The sequence below is a fragment of the Plecotus auritus genome (assembly GCF_963455305.1).
Source record: "Plecotus auritus genome assembly, chromosome: 1".
Lineage (NCBI taxonomy): Eukaryota > Metazoa > Chordata > Mammalia > Chiroptera > Vespertilionidae > Plecotus > Plecotus auritus.
In genome coordinates, this window is record NC_137770.1 from 84,471,070 (window position 1) to 84,497,418 (window position 26,349).

The 26,349-nt window shown below is 54.2% G+C and overlaps 3 protein-coding genes across 19 annotated transcripts in view; 1 reads left to right on the top strand and 2 right to left on the bottom strand.

The window, feature by feature from the left end:
* THTPA (thiamine triphosphatase) overlaps positions 1-6,206 on the top strand; it is a 44,720-nt gene extending 38,514 nt beyond the window's left edge. For 5 of the 16 annotated variants that reach the window (XM_080645879.1, XM_080645881.1, XM_080645878.1 and 2 more), the window contains 2 exons: positions 3,513-4,065; positions 5,363-6,206. In XM_080645879.1, the coding sequence (XP_080502005.1) occupies positions 3,513-4,065; positions 5,363-5,508 (699 nt within the window). In that variant the 3' untranslated portion in view covers positions 5,509-6,206. Of the gene's footprint in view, positions 1-2,706; positions 3,131-3,512; positions 4,066-5,362 lie in introns of those variants that run through there. The other 11 variants (XM_080645873.1, XM_080645875.1, XM_080645872.1 and 8 more) reach the window with 6 other exon arrangements.
* Positions 6,146-13,884, bottom strand: AP1G2 (adaptor related protein complex 1 subunit gamma 2). 2 transcript variants are annotated; one of them, XM_080645848.1, is made up of 22 exons: positions 13,836-13,884; positions 13,216-13,420; positions 12,665-12,789; positions 12,391-12,532; positions 12,175-12,271; positions 11,934-12,010; positions 11,720-11,815; positions 11,209-11,289; positions 10,814-10,912; positions 10,620-10,675; positions 10,340-10,453; positions 10,059-10,199; positions 9,921-9,975; positions 9,716-9,838; positions 8,987-9,076; positions 8,776-8,903; positions 8,413-8,517; positions 7,966-8,089; positions 7,747-7,882; positions 6,879-7,042; positions 6,580-6,678; positions 6,146-6,492 (listed from the first exon to the last, which is right to left on the bottom strand). In XM_080645848.1, the coding sequence occupies exons 2-22, from the start codon at positions 13,417-13,419 to the stop codon at positions 6,391-6,393; spliced, it is 2,358 nt and encodes a 785-aa protein (XP_080501974.1). In that variant the 5' UTR covers position 13,420; positions 13,836-13,884; the 3' UTR covers positions 6,146-6,390. The 2 variants fall into 2 exon arrangements, with proteins under 2 accessions (XP_080501974.1, XP_080501975.1); XM_080645849.1 differs by lacking the exons at positions 8,413-8,517; positions 13,836-13,884 and having other exon boundaries at positions 13,216-13,516.
* A 250-nt stretch (positions 13,885-14,134) lies between these two features.
* JPH4 (junctophilin 4) lies at positions 14,135-23,792 on the bottom strand. Its single transcript, XM_080651462.1, has 6 exons — positions 23,405-23,792; positions 22,336-22,885; positions 20,829-21,600; positions 17,617-17,735; positions 16,766-17,298; positions 14,135-15,836 (listed from the first exon to the last, which is right to left on the bottom strand). Exons 2-6 carry the CDS (start codon positions 22,712-22,714, stop codon positions 15,753-15,755), a joined length of 1,887 nt encoding a protein of 628 aa, XP_080507588.1. The 5' UTR covers positions 22,715-22,885; positions 23,405-23,792; the 3' UTR covers positions 14,135-15,752.
* Between the last annotated feature and the right edge of the window lie 2,557 nt (positions 23,793-26,349).

The following is a 26,349-nucleotide window of genomic DNA, read 5'->3' on the forward strand; positions in this document are numbered from 1 at the left end:
CCACTGAGCAGGTGCAGCGGTCCGCCCGCCGCGGCGAATACCGGGAGTTGTAGTCCGCTCGCCCGCCAGCCCGAGCGGAATCCGTCAGCCTCGCTGAACCGTGGGAGGGGCCCCAGGCCGCATGGCAAGGCCCGCCAGTGGGCCTGGCCACCTGCTGGACTCTGGCGCCAGGTCCAAGCCAGTGCCTGCAAAGAGGACAGGCTCCTTTAAACTCTTTTACATCTTCTCTTCTTCTTTCGGGTTACGAAACCATATGTGTGTTTTGTTTTGTTTTAAATCATCTCTGGAGCAAGCCCTGGCTTCTACCAGCTTCCCAGAACCGCCTGAGGCCTCTTTTTCCATTCCTTCTTCCTGCCTTATGAGCCCCTCCCTTCCCACTGGATACTAGAACATCCTCTTCCACAACAATTACTCTGAAGTCTCTGAGAGCGCTCTCTCTCTCTCTCTCTCTCTCTCTCTCTCTCTCTCTCTCTCTCACATACACACACATCACAGTCGCCAGAGTTATTATAATAACAATAATTGCTAAGATTTATGGAGTGCCAGGGACAGTTCCAAGCACCTTTCCATATATTAACTTATTTAATCCTCACAACTAGTCCCCATTTTACAGTTGAGGAAACCATGGCACAAACAAGTTAATTAGCTGGCCCCAGGTCACATGGTGGGTTAATAAGTGACAAATGGTCTGGCTCCAGGGCCTGCCTTAGCTGCTATAGTCTACTCTTTAAAAATAAAATAAAACCCCTGGAGTTCATAGGAGAAAACCAGGAGAAACTAACATTCAGAATCTCAAGCATGTGACAGTGTGTCAATGAATCCTCACACATAACTGTGAGGCAGTCCACATTTTGCCAATGAGAAACAGAGGTTTAGTGAGGCAGCGTAGCTTGCCCAGAGACAAACGCCTCGAAAGTGAAGCTGGCACCCTGGCCAGTATTGCCAAATGAGTGTCTGCCTGACCACCAAAGAGTTGTGGGTTTGGTTCCTGGTCAAGGGAACGTACCTGGGTTGCAGGTTCCATCCTTGGCCCAGCCCGGTAGGATGGTGAGGGACAGTCGGGGTCAGTGCAAAAGGCAACCAATCAATTTGATTTGTCTCTCTCACCTCTCTCTCTCTCTCTCTCTCTCTCTCTCTCTCTCTCTCTCTCTCTCTCTCTCACATCCATGTCTCTGTCTCTCTGTCCCTCTTTCTTCCCTCTCCCCCTTCCCTCCCTTCCACTCTCCCTAAAAATCAATGGAAAGAGTATCATTGAGTGAGAATTAACAACAACAACAAAAAAGTGAAGCTGCGAGTTTACCCCAGGTCTATCTGGCTCCCAAACCTGGTCATTCCTTTCCGTTAAGCTCGTCTGCCCACTGGGATTGGGTTTTATAATTCAGGGAAGAGATTAGGGCTTCTTCCCCTTGACAACAAAACTGAAAAGCAAAGGACAGATGAAAAGCAGGCCAGTGAGAGGAGTTAGTGGCTGGGGGTCCTCCCCTCCCTGCCCATTGGTACTAGTCATGGCAGGGGGGACTGGGGGGTGGATGCATCGAAAACATTACAAATACCATGTTTGTAAACCAATGTCCTCCCCCAGTACTTAGAGGGTTCATGTGTTTTCAGAAGCATGCTGGGAGAGCACAGGTGTTGAGAACCTAGCACTTCTTGCCAATCATAGAAGGAATCCAGGAGTTGGTAAGAGCCACTGTTCCTCAGCAAGCCACCACATCCAGAGGGTCCAGCATGCAGTTGACTCCTCCAGGTAACCACAGTCCTCACAGGGACTAGGAAGCAGGAGGGTTATTTTATTTCCCAAAGCAGTCAAAGGGCCACCCCCATGTCTTCCTGTATTTTAAATGACCATGAGTACTCTCCTATTCCTGACAAAACCTGCTCAGTGTCCGTTGGAAACTCAGTGACATACTCCTCAGTCTGGCACTCAAGGCCTTTTCCAACCTGCTCCACAGCTTATTTCTAGCTTCATCTCCTTCCACACTGGCCAGGTGCTTTCCAGCTTTTGGGTCTTTGCTCAGGCTGTTCCTGTCTCCATCTGAGTCTCCAACTGTTGAAATCCCATTATGTCTTTAATTCCCATCCAAAATATCACTTCCTCCTCAGACAGAAAGTTTCCCAGCCACCCTTACCCTGGACATTCATGCTGAGGTATGAAAAACTCTAGAATAACTAAGCTTGTCTTAGTTATGCTTTATAAACAAACAAACAAATAAATAAATAATTTCAGAGAGGGGGAGAGATAGAAACATTAATGATTAGAGAGAATCATTGATCGGCTGCCTCCCACACACCCTGAGCCCAACACCCAGGCATGTGCCCTTGACCAGAATCGAACCCAGGACCCTTCCGTCCACAGGCCGATGCTAGCCACTGAGCCAAACTAGTTAGGGTTCTTAGTTATGCTTTTATTAGTCCACTGCCAGTGGCCTGCATTTAGTGGCCGCCCCCCGCAATAGTCAATAATACTAGTATATCTGCTGGACAGTGTCTGAATGAGTGGCGTGTATTTCAGGCCCATCTGCTTATAGAGGGAGGGGTTTGGAGACCAGACTGGGGCCTCAGCTCCTCCCACCCTACTCTCCTCACAGCCCCCGATCAACTTTAGATAGTTTCCTTGGCACTATTCGCAGCCACCATAGCGACGGTGATGGTGGTGGTTGTGGGGGCAAAGTCTCCTTTTGGAACTACATCTCCCATCATGCATCCAGGCCCCAGGATGCCAGGCTCAGCCTGAAGCGCGGACCGGGCCGTTCCCCGGGATCCAGGAAAGGTCGGAGGTGAAGAGCAAGCACAGGGGGACGGCCCTGTTCCCTTCTCAATGCGGAGGTCCCGGCCCTTTAAACCCTAGCAGGCCTCTCGGGCCGGCCTGCCCGTGGCACTACTACTTCGGCCTAATATGGCCGCTCGCGCTGGGACTCGTCCGGAGTGCAGAGCCGGGCCGAGGTCGAGGGCCAGGGACTGTTCCCGGCATCCCTCGCGGCGTGGCGTGGGCTCTCGTCCCCACCTCCAGGTCCCGCGAGAGGGAGACTTTCGGGCTTCGAGGTGACACCCGAGGCTCTTCTGGATCGCGCTGTGGTTGGGGAGGGCTGGTCGGCGGGGTCACCCGGACAGTGAGCCACCGGCCTGCAGGGTAAGGAGGTGTGTGGGGAGCGCTGAAGGGACACTGGCCATGCGGCCTGCTTTTGAGGGAGCCCTTTGGATTGAGGACATCTTCAGCGATGCAAGGGATCTTACTGGAGACCTGTCACTGTCACAGTCTTAAAACATCAGACAGACAGGGGGCGGGGCGGGGGAGGGGGAAAGGAGGGGCTTCCAGCACAGGGCGGGGAGAAAAGGCTGCAGCACCAGCCGAGATTCTGTGACAGTGTTTGTGTCTCATAAGTTCTTCCAAGGGTGGTGGTGGTGGTGGTGGTGGTGGTGGTGGTGGTGGGTGTGTCTTTGCTGAGCTGTCACGCTGCAAGGCTGAGCACCTTTGGGAGGTCAGCAAATGATTTTTTATTGACTGATTGCAGGTAGTAATGGCCCAGGGATTGATTGAGGTGGAGCGCAAGTTCGTTCCTGGGCCTGAAACAGAAGAACGGCTGCAGGAGTTGGGGGGCACCCTGGAGCACCGGGTCACCTTCCGAGACAGCTACTATGACACCCCTGAGCTGAACCTCATGCGGACTGACTACTGGCTGCGACAGCGAGAAAATAGTGGTTGGGAGCTCAAAAGTCCTGGAACAGCAGGTGTCTCTGGACCCCACACTGCGTACATGGAACTCACAGCTGAGCCTGCAATTGTGGCCCAGCTCTATAAGGTGCTGGGGGCTGAAGTCCTGGGGGCTGAGGGTGTGGCTGCTGTGCTGGGCCCACTGGGACTGCAGGAAGTAGCTAGTTTTGTGACTAATCGTAGTGCCTGGAAACTGGTGCTTTCCAGAGCTGATCAAGAGGAGCTTCTGCTCAGGGTGGACCTGGACACAGCCGACTTTGGCTATGCTGTGGGTGAAATAGAGGCCCTGGTGCACAAGGAGGCCGAAGTCCCAGCTGCCCTAGAGAAGATCAACAAGCTCAGCAGCATGCTTGGTGAGGGAGACAGAACCTTCTGTGCTTTCCCTGTTCCTCTTCTGGGTGTACCCATTACGCCAGTTAGCAGGGAGGGTTTTGGAGTTTTTTCTCTAATGCGAATTGTTTTAGCAACTTTCTAGAAGACTGAGTTTTCTTAGTTTTCTATCAAATCCCCTTTCCTCTTTTGCAGTAGTGCTTTAATCTTGATTTAATTCTGCCAAGTGTCTCTATCTCAGTCATTCTGATTTAGTTCTCAGACCTCTAGCCTTCAGTTCCATTTGTCAGTTCTCTGCTTCAGTCCTTCAGTCCCTCCTCCCTTCTCCCAATTCCTATCCCCTCATTTTTACAACTACCTAGATCTTCACTTAATTTGTCCTGTTAGCTTTCAGTACAAAGCAATAATGTATTTATGAGAGACCACTGGGGCAGGCACTGGCAGACTTTTGTTTTTCCTGTTCCTAAACTTAGTGCCCTTGTAGACAGTTCGTCCACACAAGTATAGGGTTGTGCATCCCATGGGGCCTTACAGCCCTTGAAAGCTGTTCTCACCACCTCAGCAAACAACACTTGAGTTCCTAGTTATGTGCCCAGTATGCCGTCAGGTACTTCCAATAAGACACTGGCTTATCATGGCTCCACTACATAGAGGCTAAAATTCTATGTGAGTCCCACCCCATGGCTATAGCTGCTTCTCTCTCTCTCTCTCTCTTTTTTAATTTTAGAGAGGAAGGGAGAGGGTGAGGGAGAAACATTGACCAGTTGCCTCCCATATGCACACCAACCGGGGATTGAACCTGCAACCTGGATATGTGCCCTGATCAGAATTGAACCTGTGACCCTTCCGTGCACTGGACAATGCTCTAGCCACACTGGCTAGGGCTCTCCTTTTTCTTTCTACATCCCTCGGTTTCTCTCTGTGTGCATCTCTACATGTGCCTCATTACCAAATTAATGAGCTTTGGCCTGTCTAGATGGACTTTAATCTTAATTGGGGGACAGGAGCCATATACTGAAATAAGTTGATACTCAGGCCCCTCTGTCTTTATGGTGCATAAGTGCCTCTTTACCATTTCTCCTTGCTGGAGGAGGAGCTCATGCTTCGTTTCCCAGCCCCACTCCTGCCAGAAGTGGCCCTTTTAGGCCCCACTTCCAAAACCAGGGAGTGGGCTGTGGGTTACACAAGCTGGTTGGATGGCTGGCATTCTTAATCCCAGGGCTGCCTTGGAAACAACTTGGGGGTCCAGCTGTGTGGGCAGGGAATAGACTCAAGCATTTGTAGCTCTTTCTGCTTCTCTTATTCTCCTTTTGCCTATAGGTGTGTTGGCACAGGAGACAGCACCTTCCAAGCTGAGCGTGTACCTACAGCGTTTCCGGCCTCAGGACTATCAGCGCCTGCTAGAAGTACACAGCTCCAGAGAGAAGCCAGAGGGGACTAATGATGCTGACAGTAGCCTGGGCTAAGGTGTCACTTCCTCAACAACAGAGAAGAGAATTCTGAGCCTAATGGGGTTCATTCCTTTCCTCACTTGCCTGTTCTCCTGGCTTCCCTTTCCACTGTGACTCCTCTCTCACCAGCTCTGCCTGTTCCTTCATGCTACCCTCAGTTATCCTTGTGGAGCCCTCCCAGGCTGCCTCTCTCCCTCATCCGTCAGATGCAATCTGTGGGCCGCCCCTCTCCCCTGGCCGCTAAGCAGCCTCCATTGATTTCCGCTCGTGTTTATAGGATTTCCACTTAGCCGTGATCAGTAGTTAAGCACAGGAAAATCCCTTGCCACCCCCCTTCCCTTGGTCGATGCCATTGATTCTGCCAGCGGCTCCTAAACCACCTTACAGCTGAGTTAGAGATGAGGGGAGGCAGCAGGGATTTCCCTGCCTTGTGGTGTGGGGAATAGCGGCAGGTTGGGGATACGGGTAGGAATGCTTATTGGAAATCTAGAAATTGTGGTTTGATTTTGCCACTGTGCCCTGCTCTGGCCCAAATGGTAAAGTGCCTCTTGTGGGGTCAAATTTGTTCCCCAGCCCAGAGAGCGGTAGAAAGAAAACCCTTCTTTGTTGAAACAGATTCCTGAGACCAAGGGAAGATACATACTTCCTGTTAAGACTTTTTCTTTGTTGTTATTCATATATTTTCTACCTCAAATATATACAAATATAACTCACTCCCTCAGGCTTTATTGGACTTTCATTATTTGTCTGAGAGAGGGGTGGGCCCCCTCCAGTTTTTGCAATGGCAAGCACAGGACCAGAGCGCCACCTGCTGGTAGTCCTCAGACGTAGGCTCCAAGAACCTGGGAACCCAGGGGTCTGGGACGCAAGAGGATTTCAGGCTGCGTGGAGGCTGAGTTACTGCCATGTCTCCACAGGCAAGTTGTTCACCTCAAAGATCTCCTGCACTGACCGGCCATAGTGGTTGTAGGTGAGGCGCAGCTTTAACCGCAAGGGGGCCTAGGAATAGGAGAGTGGAAACCAGGGTTAGCACAGATGACTTCTCTCTTCCCTGGGTCTTATTCACAGGAGGCTCCTGGAGCTCACCTTGTTAGGATTGAGGATTCGGAGGACCTGGGTCACTGGAAGGCCACCCTGTGCTGGAACTGTGTCCCCACTGGGGACCTGTAGCTGCAGCTGGAAACTCTGAACATAGGAGATTGGGCAGGTTCAGGCAAGCCCTGCACACCCAATAGTTTCAAACCCTCTTCCCATAACTCCCCAAGTGATTGTCTCTGCATGGCACTCCCTTCTCATCTCATTCTCTTTCCCATCCACCTCCTCTACTTATTGGCCTTTTCTCCTGGAGTACCCAGGCCACCTCTGAATCCTGGTCTTCTACAAACCTTGGGCACAGCAGCCTGGCAGATGAAGTGGGTGACATCACCCTCTGAGGCGTTGGTAGCAGTGACAGTGATTAAGAGCAAAGTAGGGGTTCCAGGGGGTCTAACAAAAGACAGATTCAGCTGTAGTCCTTCCCGCTCAAACACTTTGAGATTTGGGATGGGAGCTGGAGAAGGAAGAGAGAAGCAGCTTACTGTATGGACCAATGATGAGTTCACTCATTCTTCCATTCAACAAAATTTAAGTGAGCACCCACTGGGTGCAGGGCACTGCTTGAGATGCTAGTGACAAAGTGGGCAAGAGGTTGGAGCTGACAGTCTGGTTGGGGAGCTGACAGTCTAGTTGGGGAGAGAATAAACAAGAAAAGCAAGATAATCACAAACTATAATTGGCGCTAGAAGGAAATAAACTAGGCCAGAATAACTGGGAGGAACCAACTAAAATAGGAGTGGTAGGGGAAGCACCTGACATTTTAGCTGAGGCTTGAAGAGTAAGAATAAGCTAGTCATTTGATGTGCTAGGGAAAGAATATTCCATGTAAAAAGAACATGAATTGCCAAGGGCTTGAGGTGAGAGGGTCTGAGGAGCTAAGAGGGGTCAGTGGAGTGGGTAGTAAGAAAGTATATGAGATGGGCCAGGGAGGAAACAGGGTCTTCAGGCCAGGATAAGACATCTGGAACAAAGGGAAGACATTGAAGGGTATCTAGGAAGGGAGTACATGCCAGAACCCTTTTATCTACTAAGATGGGGGGCACACAGCAGGGAAGAGGGTACCTGAACCTCAGTGCTTGGCTAAAGAGAAGAAACACATTTCTACACCCGCCCTCCCCCACCCCCCGGCCCCGACATCTCCCTTTTACTGAGGCTTACCTGGGGCTAGGGGAGCACAGGGAAGGTCGAGCAGGTGTATTAAAGTGCCTTCTGGGGAGGGATCCACAGGGGGAGGCTGCTGGGAATCCTCAGAAGGTCCATCCAGGAGATCTAACAGATCCAAGAGCTTTGAGGCCTGTGGGGAAAGGGCAGAAGGATCAGGGCTAGGTATGGAAGCCCCACCAAGTCCTCTCCCCGCTGGGGCTTCCGCCTCCTTACCTGGGGCTCTGTGGGGACAGGGGCTGGTTCCAAAAGTTGGCTTGCTTCTTGGCTTTCCTTCACTTCCTCATCAGCCTGAGGGCCACCTCGTTCCACAAGAGGCATCTTTTCTAGGATGGCCGCCCTGCGAGGATGGAACGCAGGTATGTCCCTCTGGGTGGACCCTGCACTTTTTACAAGAGGCATGTGGCAGGAGGAGTAAGAACATGGAGCTCATGGTGGGTTGGAAGTGCTCCTAAGGTGGCACACTATTGATGGTTTCCAGATGAGCAAGGAGGGTTGGCAGCCAGCTTAGCTCCAATGAACTGTGGGTGGGAGGCTCTGACTGGATGAGGAGGGCACAAGTGAGGTTGTGACCCTGGTACCCAGAAAGGGACTTTGGGAAGAGGGCATTTGGGGAGAGGGCAGGGATTTAGGTTCTATGCTGGGGCAGACTTCCAGTCGCACCTCATGTGGTCGTACTTCCGGAAGAGTGTGTTGTATTCCACAGCCCGCTGCTGCAGCTCCACGTCCAGGCAGCTTCCATAGATGGACACCACCTGGCGGATGCGGCTGGGCCATAGGGTGGTGTGTGAGTGGGAATGGCAGTCTGCCTTGCCCTTCAACTCCAGGATGTGGCAGGGAAGGGAGAGGCCCCACAGAGCAGGGCGATGCCCATGATACTTGGCTCAAAAGGAAGAACCTAAGAATTGGGGGTAATGGGGTGTGTGCCTGGAGAGGAACTCAGAAACTGGTGGGCACAGTGAAGGGACATTGTCACTGGAGGCACCAAGAAGAGGGTCTCTGGGAGGGGCTGGAACCCCTTCTTACTTGTTGTCCCCACGAAGCCGGGTGCTAAGCTTCATGAGGGCTGTGAGGGCGTATCCTCGGGTGGCTGGCAGAGACATATGGGACTGCAGCACCCTTTCCAGTAATGCCAGCACTTCTTCTTCTTCCACCTTTGCGGGGAGGGAGGGAGGCACAGGTAGTGACCCTGGGCCAGCCCTGCCTTCCCCGACAAGTCCCTCCTCAGTGTACGCACCTGAAGTGGCTCAGTTTCCTCGCAGCTCCCCTCCAGCAGAAGGTCCCCGTATTCCCCAATGCACCAGGCTGCCACTTGCACCAGTGGTTGCTGTGTAGGATAAGAAACATGCTGGGCCAGTGTCTGGGTCCCCTCCTCACTTCCAAACCCTGTGACATCCCTTTAGGTTTGGAGGGGTGGGTAAAGGAAAGGGCCTTGGCACAAGGAAGTTATGTTAGTTTGTTCCCCCACTGCCCTGGTTCCTGGGCTTCCTCTGCCCTCTGGTGGCCAAGCGTCAGAACTACATGGTCTAACCACAAAGGGTGCAGCAAGGATAAAGTGAGGGTCCCTACTTAATATATGAAAAGAGGGCTATAGATACTGACTGGCATCCATTAATTCACTCAGCATTTAAGTAAAATAAAACACCCAAAAAACAAAAACCCAAATACATGCAGAAAGAGCTTTTATTGATCTCATTTGATCCGCAAGACAGTTTCGGGAGGTGGGCAGGGTAGAAAGCTGAGTGTGCCAAGCATAAAGAAAGTTACATTAGTCATCTGGTTACACAGCCAGTAGGTACCAGAACCAGGACAGAAGTCCAGGGCTCTGCCCTTGAGAATGTCCTCCACTAAGTAGAAAGTTATAACTTTGAGGGAAAAACCATTGGGAACCAGGTGTAAGGAGTAGTTGGCTTAGGAAGGGCTGGGAGGGTTGGGTAGCCTGGAGTCTGGGTGGTGGAAACATTACCTGGGAGATGTCCCGTGCCAGGGCACTGTAGAGGCAGCGCACAGAGTAGGCGTGGAGCTCCTGGGCCCCGCCAATCAGCTGGGTCAGGTTGGCCACCGCGTCATCCCGAACATGGGTGCCCGCCTGGAGCAGTGTACATGGCCAAGTCAGTGTGGCGAGCCCTGCCTACTCCTGCCCAGCTCTCTCACACCAGCCCCTGCCTCACCATTGTCAGCACTCGCAGGATGGTGTCTATGTGCCATCGCTTGGTTGGGGCAAACCTAGGGGACACAGGGCATTTCAGTCCCAGCACTGACCCTCCCAGATTCCACCCTCTCTGCCTCCTAGGCACCTGTCACCTCACCTCTCTGCGGCCAGCAGGATTCCTGAGGCACAGTCTGCCCGCAGATCAAGGGGGCAGGACTCCAGGAAGCCTTGAAGCTCTTGTGTCATGGCTCGCACGTTGGAGCTGTTCACCAGAGCCAGACTCAGTTCCAGGGCCCGCCTGCCAGGAGAAAGATGTGTCTATACGAGGTAATTTAGGCCCTCCTCTTCCCCAAGCACCAGTCTTAGTCCCCTTACTCCAGCTGCTCTGAGCTGGTCCACATCTTGGCCACCAGAAGCTGGGCCTTCTGTCTTGCTCACCGGCTGAGAGAGGCGTCAGGTTCCCGAAGACATTCCACCACAGTGGGCCGGTGTCGCTGCACCGCGCTGTGATCAGACTGCACCAGTCGCAGCAACGATGTCAGGGCTACGTATCTGAACAGAATGGGAGAGACCCCATCATGCCATGGCCAGCAGCCCTCCTCCCCGCACCATTCTGCCCTGGGTGCAGGGATCAGAATGAATTGGGAGACTCTGGGAGGAGTAGGGCAGAGGGCCAGGGTTCAGTGGCACAACCCAGCCAGACACATGGCATTTTTACCTAATATTCTTGTCACTGTTGAGCAAGAAGCGGCCAAGGATGTTGACAGCTAGAACCTATGGGAGGCAGAGGTCAGGGACAATTAGGGAAGGAGCAATCTGCTCCTTCAGAAGTGGGGACTGCCTGCCACAGGACCTGTCTTCCCAGCTGGGGTGGGTGGGTGGGGCCACAGTGGGAGGTATAGGAGATGGTACCCGCAGGCCAGCTGCAGAGCGGATGTCCACAATGGTGAGCACAGTCTCAAACAGGACCGCGCTGCCTGCATTTCGGCTGGTGTCTGTATTAGTGGCCACCTGAATGGATGGGACAGAAGATGCATGTAAAATGGGCCCTGTCCTCTCCTCAAGTCTCTGGAAGGTCTCCACAATGTCATTCAGTCCTCAACCAGCTAACAAAGTTCCCTAAGCCCCCACACACTATGTACCAGGGCCACCATACTGAGGCAGGCTGTGTCCCTCATGGATATCACAGTCTGGAGGGAAATGGAGACCTGATTATATGGCCACCTCATGGTGCGTTACCATGTGAGAGCTGCCCAGGTGGGATCACAGAGCAACATACGTAACCAGCGCCCTTCCCCGTCCCCCACCTGGGCCAGCAAGTCATTCATGCTTTCACTGCTCTCCTCATGGTTCCGGCCCAGAATCCGAAGCAGACGGAGTATCTGGACCTGCGTTTGGATTAAAGGTGGAGAGGTGGAGAGGTTCTTAGGGTAAGGAGCCAAGGGGCCGAGGAGAAAAATCCGACATTGAGGAGAGCATTGGGGGGGGGGGGGGGTGTCTGGCAGGTTTCCTAGAGCCTCCCTGTCCCTCTGCCTCCGCGCCACAGGTCCCTTAGGCCTTGGGAGGAGACCCAGAGATATGTGGGGCCAAGGGATTTGGGGACAGGCTGTTTTTTTACTGTTAGTAAACTGGATTTTCTGACCTTTAGGCATCCTTTCCCTGCACAGGTCCTCAGATGACCTGGGCAGTCCTGTGCCTGCCACCCTACCCTGCCCAAGACACTAACTGAGCCAAAGTGTTCTCCGGGAGGTGACCACTGGCCACAGGCTTACTGCCAAGCTCTCTGTTCCAGGGATACAGCAGAGAAGCTCAGCCCACCTGTAGGAAAGGGTCACTGACTCCAGATATGCTGTGTTCGGTGGAGTATCCTGTTGTCACCAGAGTCCGGAGGATCTGTACCAGCTGGGGCACCACCTGGAGGGAGGGCACAGCCTTATCTGGGCAGTCTTCCTAATCTTCTCAACCATGAGCCCCATTCCAACCCCACTGCCCCTCTTTTCCTGGCCCAGGGCCTGTCCCTTCACCAGCCCACCTTTCGAAAGTGCTTGAGGGCTGCAGGGCTTCGTTCGCAGAGCTCTGTGATCAGCGTGATGGTGCCCAGCAGGACGCCTGGTGTCAGGGCAGGGGAAGTGAATGGTGGGCCAGGGGCACAGGAGAGTCTACTGTGTGTGTGCACATACTACCCTTCTCCAGTGAGCTAAGGTTCCTGTCCCATTTTCCGCCTTTGGCCACAGCCAGAGCTGAGGAGGGGATGGGGAGCCCCAGGGTCTTACCGTGGTGACGTTCGCGAAGCAGTTTGGCACAAACTGGGAGGAAGGTGTCGGAGAGCTCAGGGACTTTTCGGATCATGTGAACTGCAGTCAGAACAGCCTGCAGAGGTCAGGGAGCTCAGAGAGGACAGGGGTCTGCCAGGATGGGCCCCCACCCCTGCCATATGGCAAACAGGACAGTTTCTGGAGGGACAAGTTTCTAGAGTCCCGCTATCTCACCTTCTTACGCACGTAGGGGCTTCGCTCCAGGAGCAGTTTCTCCACCTCAGTGGCCAGGTCCCGGCACATCTCAGCAGAGCCCATGGTGCTCAGAGTGCACAGGGCCAGGCCTTGTACGGCCTGAATACCCTGGCTCAGGTCGCTGCAGAGTTTTGGGAAGACCGTCAGTCAAGCCTCCAGTCCTTCCAGTACCTACAGCAAGCAGCCCCCTGGGAGTTCCCAGTTCCCCACTCTCCCATCTCCCTGATTCCAAGTGCTTCCCAGAAGCTCTCACTTCTTGATGCTGTTGGTAATGAGCAGGTGGGCATCCTGCCTCTCATCTAGTAGAAGCATGGCCCCCAGGTAGCCCACCCTCTTGTCTATGAACCTGGGGGAGGCGATCAGTTTCAGGCACTCCATCTATAGGGAAAGAGGCAGACCAGGAAGGGACAAGAGTGAAACTGGAGGCACCAACATCCCTTTTCTATCTTCCTCCTTAACACCAGGTTAACTTCTCAGGGCACCATATCCCATCACTCTCCCTTCCACAAAAGGAGAGGCTTAGAAAATTCAGAGTTGGTGGGTAGTTTCAAGAAAAGGAAGTTGAGGGGAATGGGAGAGGAGAGGAGGTGCCCTGAATGGGGCTGGCCAGAGAATGAAGGGTTCAGTCCACCTGATGACCAATAGAGGCTGTAATGGGGAAGGAGGTCGGTGCTGCATGCTGTGAGGGCTTGGAACATTGTAGAATTAAAAAATAGGGGCAGCACAAATAGGTGAGCAGGTCCAAGACCCTATCCCAGCAGCCTCCCTCATCAAACTCAGAAGGAAGGCATCCCTGAGCAGTACCTGTCCAAAGTGGGCGGGGTAGCCCAGCATGTGGACATAGAGCAGTTTGGCCAGCTGGCGGTGCCTATGCAGAGGGTCCCCATCGCGGAAGGAGGCCCGGATGTGGGCACACTCCTTTTGGATCACTTCCCGCTCCTGGGCCTGGGTCTTGGCCCCTCGAATCTCCTCGATTAGATCTTGAAGCTTCAGCGAAGACATCACCATCCTGGGGGTGGCGTGGGGGGAGCATAGCCCGGGAATGGAGAGGACTTTCACCGTCTCTGGCCTTTCTGCCCAGGCTTGCCCTGTGCCAAGATCCCGAAGGCCGGGGTCCCACAGCTACTCTAAAACTGAGCCTACATTCACCTTTCCCCATGGAAGTCTCCAAACTCCGCCCTCTTCTCCCCGCCGGAGGCGACCCCCACTACGCATGCGTCCCCGCCCCGCCCCGCCCTGCACCCGCTCCTACAGAGCATGCGGTGGAACCCCGCCTATTTGCCCCCCTTCGCCCCACCTGATTCCCCATCCCTGGCTCAGCCGTGCCTTTCCTTCCAGGGCTCTGCGCTATTTCTTCCGCGGGATTCCTCCCAGCGCTCACATCTTAGGGCCCCAGCTTCCCCAGCACAAGACGCCAGCCTCACCTGGCTTCTGTCTCCACTCCGCTCCTCTCCCCCAGGCGTTTCCTGGTGCAGGGCCGGGCGGGGGTTGGTGCTTGGTCTGGTCCTTCCCTCTCCCCGCCCCCATCACGGGACCCCGCCCCTCTTGGGCCGCCCTGCTGAGCCGTCTTGGGTACTCTGACCTCAGGCTTTGGAGTTTAGGAGAAGAACTCTCAACTACATAGAAGCCTTGAGACTGCTAACAGGCCTGAGGTTCCCCAAGAGGGCTCCACGCGGGGATCCTCAGAGAGCTTAGGTTTGAAAACATTGCACCACAAAGGAGATGACAGTCTCCCCCTTTTTTGAACTTTTTTATTAATATATTTTTTTTTTGTTAAATTTCTTTGTATTTTTTTCCTGCAAGACTTGGTGTTGGCGGCACTGTTGTAGTTTAACTTCAATCCCAAATTCCATGAAATAGAAATCAGAAGTAAAGGTTGAGAGGGAAGGAAGGAAGGTGGCAGGCCAAGGAGTAAACAGAGTTTGACTAGAAAAAAAGAAGAGGTGTGTGTGTGTGTGTGTGTGTGTGTGTGTGTGTGTGTGTGTGTGTGGTGGGCATTCCCAGGCAAGGCCATTCCTTGAGGGAGGGGTTTGGCAGGCAGCTTGCCTCTGCCTCATGCAGGGGAGGGAGGAAAGATCCCCTGGGGACCTTACAGTCCCCTCTTCCTAGGGCTTCCTGCCCCCAGGGGAAAAGTTAGTACCAGGGATCAGCCACAACCTCAAACAGGGCTCTCCGCCCACCTCTGCCCTGCCTGGAAAAGTGTATGATACATTGGCTTCCTGTGATCCCCTTTTTCTGTTTACCCATTTCACAAGATTCTGATATGATGCGGGAAGAGATATAACCTACTTAGAAATTAAGCTTGTCACAACTTATGCTGCCCTGTGAGTTCCTGCCAACTGGTCGGGTTCCATTCCCCAAAACTGCCTCCCCCAACACAACTGCCAGAGTTGGGGAGTGGTGTCCTTGCTCAAGTGCCTCTAACCCTCTGCAGTAGGAATGTCTTCTTCAGGCCCCTTAGAAATTTAATCAAAGGCCACAAGTGAGTCCAGACCAACCAAATAAACTCTTAGGGGAGAAAGAAGGGTGGGAGATGTCAGTGGGTGGACTTGGCTGCATTGGGCTCTTTCTTTCCTTTACACATTGCTCTTGACATGGCATGCCACCCTAGGGGGTTGGATGAGGGGCTGGCTGGCAGTGGAGGAAAGAAAGTGGGAGATGCTAGGGAGTCATCCCTCTTCATTTCCCTTCATATCTCTTTTTCAGGGAAGGATGGAATTAGGGAAGAACCTATCTCAGTGCTTGGAGGGGAGATAGGATCCTCCAAAGTCAGAGATGGTGACTGTACCTCCTCCAGCTTTTTCACTAGGCCTCAGAGGGGCATCAGGGCCCTGGGTTAGGGAGCCACAGAGCTCGACCAGTGCCTTGACCAGTATAGGCCCTCCTCATTTTCTTCCTCTTTTCCACTCACCTTCCAGGAGACTCCTCAGGACACCAAAACCCCACCCGCATCCAAGCTCAGGTCTAAAGAAAAGATGGGCAGGGTGTGGGGCAATGGTCTGACTTAGATTTGTGTGTCTCAGAGAAGAGAGCAACTCTGAGCAAGAAAAGCCCTTCATATGTAAACAATCTAGAGAAAGAAAGAGTTGGGGTGGGACAGGGAGTGAGGAAGACAGAGACAGATCCAGAATAAATGAGAGAATCTGAAAAGAGAGCAAGAAAGAAAAAGCAAGAGACAAAAACAAAGGAAAACAGAAAAGGAAAGGGAGAAGAGGGAAAAAAATATAGGAGAAAACACAAGCAGGAGGAGGAAAAGGGAAAAAAAAAAAAAAAAAAAAAAAAGGCAGGTCAAAGGAGTGAAGAGGCAGCAACCAAAGCCAGAATTAGGCCAGGCAGGAGCCTTAGGTGAGGAGCTGGGAGAACAGGAACGCCAGGCTGAGGTCCAGGAGGGCCACGGCTCCCACCACCAGGGGGTTGGCAGCTCCCTAGAGAGACAGGGAAAATGCAGGCTCAGTCCCTGAGCACCAGGTCCAGTGACCTGTTCCACCTTCCTGCCCTGGCCAAGGTGGCAAAGCAGAAGAGTTCCAGACATGTCTCCTTAGAGGCCAAAGCATGGGGATCACCAACTTTTGTCTTGGATTACAAAACACTCCTCTTCTCCCAGCCAGGGCCCCACCTTCCCTCTGGCTCCTTTAAGTCAGGAATAACCCTTCCCCCCTCCTCCTTCCACTCTACTCCCACCAGCATGTCACATGGCCCAGGCAGAAGGTGTCTGGCCTTAGTAGCATACATTGGCAGCAGCAGCTGGTACTGCAGTAAAGCAGAAAGGGATGAGGATGTGGTTGCTAGGAAACAGAAGGCCTGGAGTCCAATCAGAGTAGAGGGTTCTGGGGAAACTCCACCCCTCCTAGTTTTCTGCCTTCTTTCCTATTTCCCTTCTTCCCAGAAGAGGGAGGGAGAGTTGGGGCAGGGAGGGAACAAACTTTTCCTTTTTTATTTCTGGGCACCAAAGAGAGAAAGTGTGGAGGTGGGGTGGGGGTGGAGTAGGAAACTGGGAGCTGGAAATGATATGGAAGGAGAACAGGGAAAGATGTTCTGGCTCTACCATTAAGTATTCATTTGTAACCTTGGGCTAGTTACTTTAAGTGCTCAGTGACTCAGTTTCCCCTTCTGTCAAAAGAGGGAGTTGGACATGAAGGTCTCTAAGGTTTCTGCCAGCTCTCAAGTTTTTAAATATGTTTGAGGTAGGATATGGTGTAAGACTGGGCAGGCACAGAGAAAGCTGGAGCCAAATCCAAATCCTCAGGGGATCAGAGGGAGGTCTGGAAAGGAGGAGAGGCAAGGCTGTGAGGAGAAGAGGGTCAGAAAGGAGTGAGACTCGGGCACAAAGTGGGATGAAGGGTGTCTGTCTCACCGGCTGGGCTGGCCTCTCGGTTGCAGCTGGCTCCTCAAGCTCTTCCATCAGGCACCCAGCTTCAGGACCCCTTGAGGAGGGTCCCCTCAGGACTGGTGTGGCCAGAGGCTCAGGCTCCGAGGCCCCTAGGGTCCTTATGAAGGGCAAGGGCTCTTCATCTTCCCCCTCCTCCTCGCGAAGACTTCCGGAACTGTCACTGCAGCCTCCAAGGAGTGGGGAACCGTCTCTGGGTCGTGGGCCCTGGATCCCAGCCTCATCCTCGGCCTCATAGCCAGCTAGTTCCTCTGCCTGCTCACCTGGGCCCCCCCACTCCTCAGGCCAAGTTTTAGGGCTGGAGAAGGGACCCCTGTCCCTTCCAGGAGGCAGTGGGTTCCGGCAGGCTGGGGGTCGCCAGGGTTGGCGGCAGGAGGCAGGACTGCTGGGCAGTTCAGGGGAGCCCTCTGAGGGGGTCAGTCCATTCTCATACACTCCAGGGCTGTCCTCATCCAAGGGCTCTGTGTCGGAACCTTCTGAGTCCTGCCTGGGTCTGCGGCCTGGGGCAGGGATAGCTAAGAATCAGAGGGGGCAACTTGCCTTGGACTGCAAAAGCTACCGCTTTATCCCTCCAACTGGGCACCTCCCAGGACTTTGGTATCCCCAAACTTACAGCCAATCATTGCAAGACACAACTCCTTGTCCTTATTACCCTATTTCATCAATTCTCAGTTCTATTCCCAACCCTGCCACCCTCTGTCCTCTCAAACCCTCATATCTTGGCTTTCCCATCCCCAGTCTCCTGTGGGGATTCCCTTCCTCTTTCCCTTCCAGCTCCCCATGGGGTCCACCCCCATCCCCAGCTTCCCATGCCTTACCTGGGGCCTCTAACATGGGTTGCAGGTCCTGGGCTATCAGTTTGGCCATTCGAGCAGCCTCCACAGCCTTCTCAGCCACGCTGCTGGCTGCTACTGCCTTTAGAAGGGCGTCTGCTGCCCTGTCAAGTTCCAGGGACAGGGATTTAGCAGATCTGCTCAGATGTTCCAGCCCCCTGGCCCATGTCCCCACCACAGCACATCCCCTGTCTGGCAGGGCAGCTGGCCTTTGGTTTCCTCTCCTAGACCTGGGCTGTGCCTGCTGTCATCATACCCTCCTGGTCCTCTCACACCCTTCCACCATTACATTATGTAGTGACACTTCCCTTCTTCAAGCTACAGGCCAGGCGAGGCCCTCCCCTGCTGCCCTCAACCCTATTATTCCATTCCTGTCCTGCTCGCTTCCTACTGAGAACTGAGACCTTACTCTTTTAGCACATCCCTCTGCAGTCCCACCTGCTTGGTGCTTATAAGCTATGCCTGCCTGCCCTCTTTACTGCTAGTCCCTCCTGTTGTTATCAACTCCTCTCACACTCCCTGGGATCACACAGCTTTTTGTGGGGTCCAGGATGTTTTTCTGTACCTCAACTCTGCCCTTCTAACAGCGTTGCCCTCCCCGCACCTAGCCTTTACTCTAAGCCAGTGGTCGCCAACCTTTCGGACCTCACGGACCACCAGTGGTCCACGGACCACTGGTTGGCAGCCGCTGCTCTAATCCACCCTCTCCCCATTAGGAGCCTTTATGTCCCTCCCCACCACTGCTAGTCCTTATTGAATCCTGCCTCTCCTTGCAGATTTCCTGACATGAGAATCTCACATCTTGCTTTTCCCCAGCCTCTTCATTTATTACATTGTTCTCTGCTTCCTCACTGCCACTGCCCCCTGCCCCATCTCATCCTTTCTGAACTCGGAAGTGGAGTAAGGGTGGGTCCCCCCTTTTGCTATTATCTATTCTCTCTCCCTGCTAACAGGCATGCTTTCTCACCACTGTGTAATTCTACCTTCTGGGTAAGCTCCTGGTCTCCCTTCTACAGCCCCCCTCCCATCCCGCCCTGCTCCTTAGGTACAGATTACCTTGAAGCATTATCGATCCGTTCCCTGCTGTTGTTTCCCAGTTCTCTCTCTGGTATCAGACACTTTTTAAAATTTTCCCTTCCCTTTCACCCTCTGTTGTTAATGGTAGATGCCTTGTAATCATTAAATTAGTTCTGTAATTCTGACTGAAATACTTGCCATGGGTTTGAATGGATCAAGACCCAGGATTCCCTCTGGCCCCAGGCCCCTTTAATCTGGCCTAGGAAGACAGTCTAAGTATGGGGGTGGGGAGAAGGATGGTGGTGTCCATTGCAGACTTATGTCCACCTGCTCTGCCTGTACCTTGGAAAATATGGTCAGCCTTCTCCCATCAAACCTGGTGGGTCAAGCCCCTTAAGAGCCTGCTTGGAGGGACCTCAGATAATGTTATTTGTCCATCTTAGGGCTTTCAGACTCTATATGACCAGTCCTGTCCTAAAACTGAGCTGGTCTCAGGGTTTAGGGCAGGGGATGAGGATACCAGTCTTGGGTTACATTGAGTTCTGTTGGTGGTAAAAAAACAAAAACAAAAAACCCCCAGCAAAACTGACTATGTTTTTGAGTGGGGAGGGTGTGGATGATCAAGTCCAGGCAGTAGACCCAGTCTGTGCTTTGGCATCAAGCCAGGCTCAGGCTACCTGGCAAAGGCATTTGCTGCTAAGGCTCTGCTTGTTTCCATGGCAGCTCACAGCCAATCAGGTTTGCCAGGCCTGTTGCTGGGGAGACCAACCAGCCTCCTCCCACTGCTTGATCTTCCAGCTACTGAGATCCGTTTATTTTCCCTGCACATGCCCACTCCCCATCTAGCCTGAAGTGCTCCCTGGTGCTCTGCCTTCCCCCTCCCCTGGCTTAAGGCCCTGGACTCTAACCATCCAGATGCTCACACATGTATACAGAGAGACATTCTCTGGCTCAGGCATCTACTATGGATATGACATGTACACACACATCCCGTGTCACTCATACAAATCCACTGAAGTATATTTAGACATATCTTGATCTCTGATCCTCTGGAACAGTCTAAAAATTAAACAAAATTCTTCACCTGTGCCCTCCCCTTTAAATAAAATCCAATATATAAAAATTCATAAGTGTGAGTTGCATAAATCAGGGGCCTGTGGATTCCATTACAAATGGATTTTTGGCTCTCTTTAGACCTGGGCTATCTACTCCAGTCATCACAAGTCATATGTAGCTATTAAACACTTAAAACATGGCTAACCTGAATTGAAATGATGTGCTATAGGTGTAAAATACATACTAGATGTCAAAGATTTAGTAAAAAAAAGGGAGGGGATGTAAAACATCTCATTTATAATTATATATTGACCATGGGTTAAAGAGGTAATATTTTGGATGTATTGGTTTAAATAAAAACATATTATTTAAGTTCACCTTATCTGTTTCTTTTTCTTTTTCATATGATATTAGAAGACTTAAAATCATGTATTTGCCTTACATTGTACCAGACAGCTCTGCTTTAAATAACAAGGTTCCTGAGGGATGAAAATGTAATCTGATTTGCAGGAAAACAATTCATTTACCAGCAAGCTTCCTCCCTTCAAATCTTTATCAGTGGGTAAAGAACAGGAGGCAGAGGAGGCAAAGCTCAGAGGGACTTGGAAAATATGGTCCTTTTAGGTGGATAGGTCAGCTGTACAAACTAGACCTCCCCATGGACTGTGGGCAGGCTGAACTGTGGTTAGGAATGCCTGCTCTGTCTCCTTGCCCAGGGCTGCTGCTCCCCATCTGAGGCCTGGAGGCTAGATTAGCTGCAAGAAGAGGAAGACTAGGAACATATCTGAGTTCTAAGAGGTTTCTGGGCCTGCACAAGGCAGTGTTCATTGCTAATCCCACACACAATGATACATGTCCCCACAAAAGACACTGAGACACACTCACATTCTAACACAGCTTCCCTCAAATACCCAGCCACCCACAGTTACACCCACAGCCACCTGTAGCCTCAGAAATAAACACTCCAAACACCCAGCGCTACAACTGCCTGGCCCTAGGCCTGCTCTTCCCCACTAGGCCCCAGGCCACGTGTCTGGGTCCTCCTTTAGGCACCAACTTCCTTCCCTGTCCCCAGGGTACCTTCTCCCCTTAGCCCTGCTTTGGCCTCTGCACCCGATGCCCACCTGGCAGCGGCAATCTCCTGGCGCTGGCGGGCAGCACTCACTGCTCGACGGGCGCCCTCGACGGCCCTGTCCACCTTCTCCTTGACTTTGCCCCGCCGAAGGGCCAGAGGCAGGAGACTGCGCACGCGCCCCCCGTGCACCAGCCTGTTGCGCTTGTACTTGCCCTCTTCACGGGAGCCGTCGGGGCGAGTGGTGCGCCCGTAGCCGTGCCGCCGGTTGCCCAGCCACTCGCCCTCGTAGCGAAGCCCGTTGGAGCGCTGGCTCACGCCGTAGCCACTGCGCCGGTCCGCGCGCCATTCGCCCGCATATACCTCAGTGGCAGAGCCCTCGATGAGGGCGGGCGGCGCTTGGGCCAGGGACCCGCTGGCCTCAGAGCCCGGGGGCCCTGTACTGCCCACCTCGCTGCTCACCTCGCTACGCAGGGAGCCTCGCTTGCTGCCCAAGGAGCTGCGGCGCCCGCCCGCACGGAGCCCGCTAAGCAGCAGCGAGCGGCTGAAGAAGCCGCCGGCCACGGGGGTGCGCTTGCGGGAAGACGCACGGTCAGCGTCCCCAGGCCCGGCTAGCACGAAGCCGCCCCGAGAGCCGGAGGCCGGGCTGCCTCCCTCGTCGCCGGGAAGGGGCAGGGGCGGGGGCGGCGTCGGGGGGTCGCTGTGGCCGGAGTCCAGAGAGGTGCGGCGGGGTGAGCGCAGCAGCGCCGCCTGATGGTAGGGTACGCTCTGGCGCACCCCGTAGCCGTGGCGCTTCCCAGCCTGCCACTGGCCCTGGTAGGTGCCTGCGGGCGGGGTAGGAGGGGGAGAACGAATCAGGACCTGCTGCTCCTTGGACCCCAGGCCCCAAGCACCCTTGGAAGCCTTAGCGTGGAAGTCAGGGAAGGGCACTAGGGCTGGGGACAGGCCAGGTTGGGTCGGAAGGTGTGGAAAAGCGTAGTGAAGACGGACAAGCAGCAGAGGTGTGAATTTTGCCAGTGTAGGTAGACAAGAGAAAGGAAGAGGCGCAGGCAGGCTGTGGTGTGTGGAGGACAGAGTCCGGAGGGTGTAAGGGACAGGCTGACGGAATGTTTGAGACAGCCATGTGACAAGCAAACGGGACGAGGAGGGGCAAGCCGACCAAGGAAATGTGAGGGGACAGGCAGAGCAGGGGTGTTAGGGACAGGTAGGTGGAGAGGGGAGGTGTATGGGACCGGCAGAGAGGAGTGTAAGGGGCTGGCAGGCGGGGTGTGTGAGGGTCAAGCAGATGGAGGGGGGCGGGGGAGAGGGAGGAACAGGTAGATTGGGGAGAGGGAAAAGCAGGCAGGGGGCTGACAAACGAGTAGGGCGTGTGCGATGCGGGGAGGAGAGGACAGAGCGATGGGCGCAGGAGTGCATGTCCATGGGGATGGGGATGGGGATGGGGATGGGAAGAGAGCAGGGCATGGGGGTGGGGGAGCTATGGCGGGGAAAGGCATACGCGGGCCAGACCGACTGGGAGGCGCGGACGAGCAGACAGACAGCAGGGGCCGGGCCCGCACCTCCGTCGGAGTAGGTCTCGGTGCCGTAGCCGTCCTGGAAGCCGTCCTTCCAGAGCCCGGCGTAGCGCAGGCCGGACGCGCTCTCCCACACGCCGCTGCGCCCCTTCAGCCCGCCCAGCCACTCGCCGCGGTACGTCCAGCGGCTCTTGCGCTCCACGCCCAGCCCTTCACGCTTGCCCTGCTGCCAGTGGCCCTGGTAGCTGTGTCCGCCGGGCCCCGTGAAGACGCCCAGTGACTCGAAGCCGTGTGCCCAGCAGCCGCTGTACTCGCCCTGGGCGCCGGGCCCGGTGCACACGCCGTAGCCATGTGCCCGCCCCGCCTCCCAGCCGCCCACGTAGCAGCCCCCGTCGTCAAAGTCGAACTTGCCCCCGGGGGACATGCATGTAGTTGGCGCGGCCTCAGCCCCCCGGCGGCTCAGCGCATCCTGGGGCTGGAGAGCCGGCTGGGGGCCTGGGAGCCGGGCGAGGCCTGGGGGCGGGGGCAGTTAGACTGGGGCCGGGCGGGGGGGCCCCAGCGCGGGCTGGCAGGGCCGGACCCTCATCCTGAGTGGCTGCGGAGAAAGGGGAGGGGGGGAAATGGTGAGCGAGGCCCCTCCTCTTTGCCCGCGGCTCCTTGGCCCAGTGGCTCGGGGGCATTAGCACCGCCCCCAACCCCCCACCTTCGGTAGCATCTTACAGCAGCTCCTAAGCTTTGGAGGCATGGGGGCTCCTTCACCTCTCTATCCTTGTAGAGGACCCCTCCCATGACTTTGGGTCCCAACCCCAAGCGGGAGTCCCACTTCTCCAATCTAGAACCCCAAAGTGTCCAGTGTGGATGGCAGTTTTGGGGAGGAGGGTCCTGAGAGGGGGCTGGGCAGAGTCTTAGGCCCTACGCTTACTTGGCTGCTGTCAGACCTATCTATCTGGGTTCTCTGGCCTCCCAGGCAAACGGGGCAATGTAGCGGAGGAGATCTGAGCAAGGTGGGCAGAGGGTTTGGTGGGGAAAAGGATAGGGATGGGGGAGGCTCTGCAGGGCAAACGCGAGGGTGGGGGTGGGCAGACAGGCAGGAGGGAGTGGGTAGGTTACTCACCATGTGGGCTGGGGCTCAGGCTGCCTCCCAGGCACGGCGTCCATGGCTGGATACCTCCACTCCGACCTCGCCAGGACAAATCAAGCCCCCTCCCCTTCCGGAGAGACTGCTCCAACCCAGAGAGCAAAGGTGGGGGAGCCCAGCTGGAAGACCAGGCGGGGTGTGTGTGTGTGTGGGGGGGGGGGGTGGGGAGGTAGTGGCGAGGGAAGAGGGGAGAATAGTGTAGGGGGAAAATTCTGCCTCGGATGGAGATAGGGAAGAGGAGCTGGGAGCTGGGTGGGAAGGGAGAGGGGGCTACCAAGAAGGGGTGTTTTTATTATGTTTTTTTCTTCTTATGGTTGGGAGAGGGAAAAAATATCAAAATACCGATTCCATCCCAGCACAAATCAATGTTTGCTCCATCCCAGCATCACGGGGGAGGCTGGGCCAGGCAGATTTAAAGGGGCAGGGAGAAGAGAAGAGAGGGGAGGGTGGGGAGAGGAGATAGAAGAAGCGATAGCGGCGACGACAGCGGTGGTAGGAGATGCACAGGCAGAAAAGGATGGATGCCCGATAAACCTGCCGTGAGGAGGCGGCAGGTAGACCCTAGAATGAGAGGCACAGAGACCCCCACGGTGGAACCCCCCCGCCCTGAGATTCTGGCCGGCAGTGGGGCGAGGCCGAGGGGAGGGGAGAGGAGTAATGGGGAGGAGACTAGCTGAAGATGGGGAGGCTGGGGGGAGGCAGAAGCCTGGTGGGGGAGGAGAGATGCTGGCAAGGCTCTGAGAGGGCAAGAGGAATACAAAGAGAGAGGTGCAGGGGTGAGAGCTGAAGAGGAAGATACTGGCGGAGAGAGGAAGGGAGGGAGACCCATTCTGGGGCTGGTGAAGGATGGCAAGGAGGAGAGAAGCGGGGGAGGAGAAGGAGGGAGAAAAAGAACGATTTACAAATATATATATATATATATATATATATATATATAGAGAGAGAGAGAGAGAGAGAGAGAGAGAGAGAGAGAGGAGAGAGAGGAGAGAGAAATAAGGCGAAGAGAGAGGGAAAGCTCTGCAGGGAAGGGCAGATAGGGGAAGCATCAAATCCAGGAGGAAGAGTCTGAGCAGAGGCTGCAGAGCTGGAGGTGGTGTTGTGGGGCTCTGGGGAGGAGGATGAACCTGCCAGCTGCTTGGACTGAAGCCAGGAAACCTTTGATGTCTGTGTCCACCAAGTCCACTGTCCTCCCTAAGAAACCACTGCAGGGGGACCAGGAGGCTCCCCCACAGCACTTGCTGAGGAAACTTGCAATGGGGCCCTGCCAGGAAGCCTGGCACCACCAGTGCTTTTCCAGACCTCGACATTCTTCACCCCCACCAACCATTTCTCTTGGGTGGTCCCTCTGAAGGGGGAGGGCTGGCATGAGGGTGTATTGTTTTTGAATGGGGAACAGGGGTCACGCTTGGTGGTGCCTTGAAGGTACTGGGGCTTCAGAGTCTTCTCTTTTTGCAAATATAGAGGCAAAGGCACATGGGCATGTTTGGTGGCCTTTACTGACGCGGGGTCCCCTGCAGCCTACGACCCCTCCCTGACCACTTTCCAGAGGGGTGGTGCATCGTGGGCCTCACTGTTCACAGCTGGAATAGGCACATGCTGTCTTCCCTGCCCCCTCGGCTGACTTAGATGCTGCATCTGTGCTGCCCCTAAGCATCTAGGAAGAGGACACAGTCCAGTTACATCCAACCGCATGCATAGTGAGGCACACTCAATTGCCTTTATTTTTGTACAAGGTCACCCCATCATTTTACAGAGAAGAGAACTGAGGCCCAGAGGGGGAAGTCACTCACTGGAGGTCACACAGCAGAGGTGGCAGAGCTAGGATTAGAACACTAGACTTCAGACCTTTTCAGTCCCATAATCCCTCCCAGAATTCTATGTGCTTGAGAACCTCCCTTAGATTCAGGAGCTCCGTTTTTAATACTTTGGTAAAATAAAGAGCATGAGGTTGGGAATCAACAGGACTTTCCCTTACATTTGTTTTCCTAAAGGTGGATATGAGGTTGGAGAAACGTACATTTTAAGCCTCTAGGGCAGGGACTACATCTTAGTGCTTAGTGTGAAACAAGGCAGCTATGGGTCCATTTGGGACAAGACTGGAGGTGAAGGGGTGCCCTTCTTTCTTTCCTTCCTCCCTTCCTTCCTCCCTTCCTTCCTTCCTTCCTTCCTTCCTTCCTTCCTTCCTTCCTCCCACCCTCCCTCCCTCCCTCCCTCCCTCCCTTCTTTCCTTCCTTCCTCCCTCCCTTCCTTCCTTCCTCCCTCCCTTCTTTCTTTCCTTCCTTCCTCCCTCCCTCCCTCCCTCCCTCCCTCCCTCCCTCCCTCCCTCCCTTCCTTCCTTCCTTCCTTCCTTCCTTCCTTCCTTCCTTCCTTCCCCAAACATTTACGTTGTTTACTGTGTACCAGGCACATTGCCAGGGGCTAGAGAGATACAGTGGTGAACACTGGTGCTTGCTCTCAAGGAGTTTACTATCTAGTAGAGAAGGCAGACAACTAGCAAGCAATTCTAATGCAGTTAGTGCTGTGATGGGTTCAAGGGCTGAAAATAGGGCATAGGGATGCAACCTAACTTAGGCTGGCTCCTCAGGGCAAGAGGCGTTTAAGATGAATCCAGAGGGCATTCTGGGGCAGGCCCAGCTGCATCACATCACTTACTCCTACGTGTTCAAGCCTTCCTTCTTCACACAGTGCCTTGTCTTGTTCAGCCCTTAATATTCTGCTTTTCTCCAAGAAAAGGGAAAACAAGGGAAAAAAAAAAAAGACCAGTTTATGGGCCTGGTGAGACCTGTGCCCTTTTTTTTTTTTTTTTAAAAAAATATATATTCTTTTGATTTCACAGAGAGGGAGAGGGATAGAGAGAAACACCAATGAGAGAGAAGCAGCAATCGACTGCCTCCTGCACGTCCCCGCCCCCCCCCCCCCCA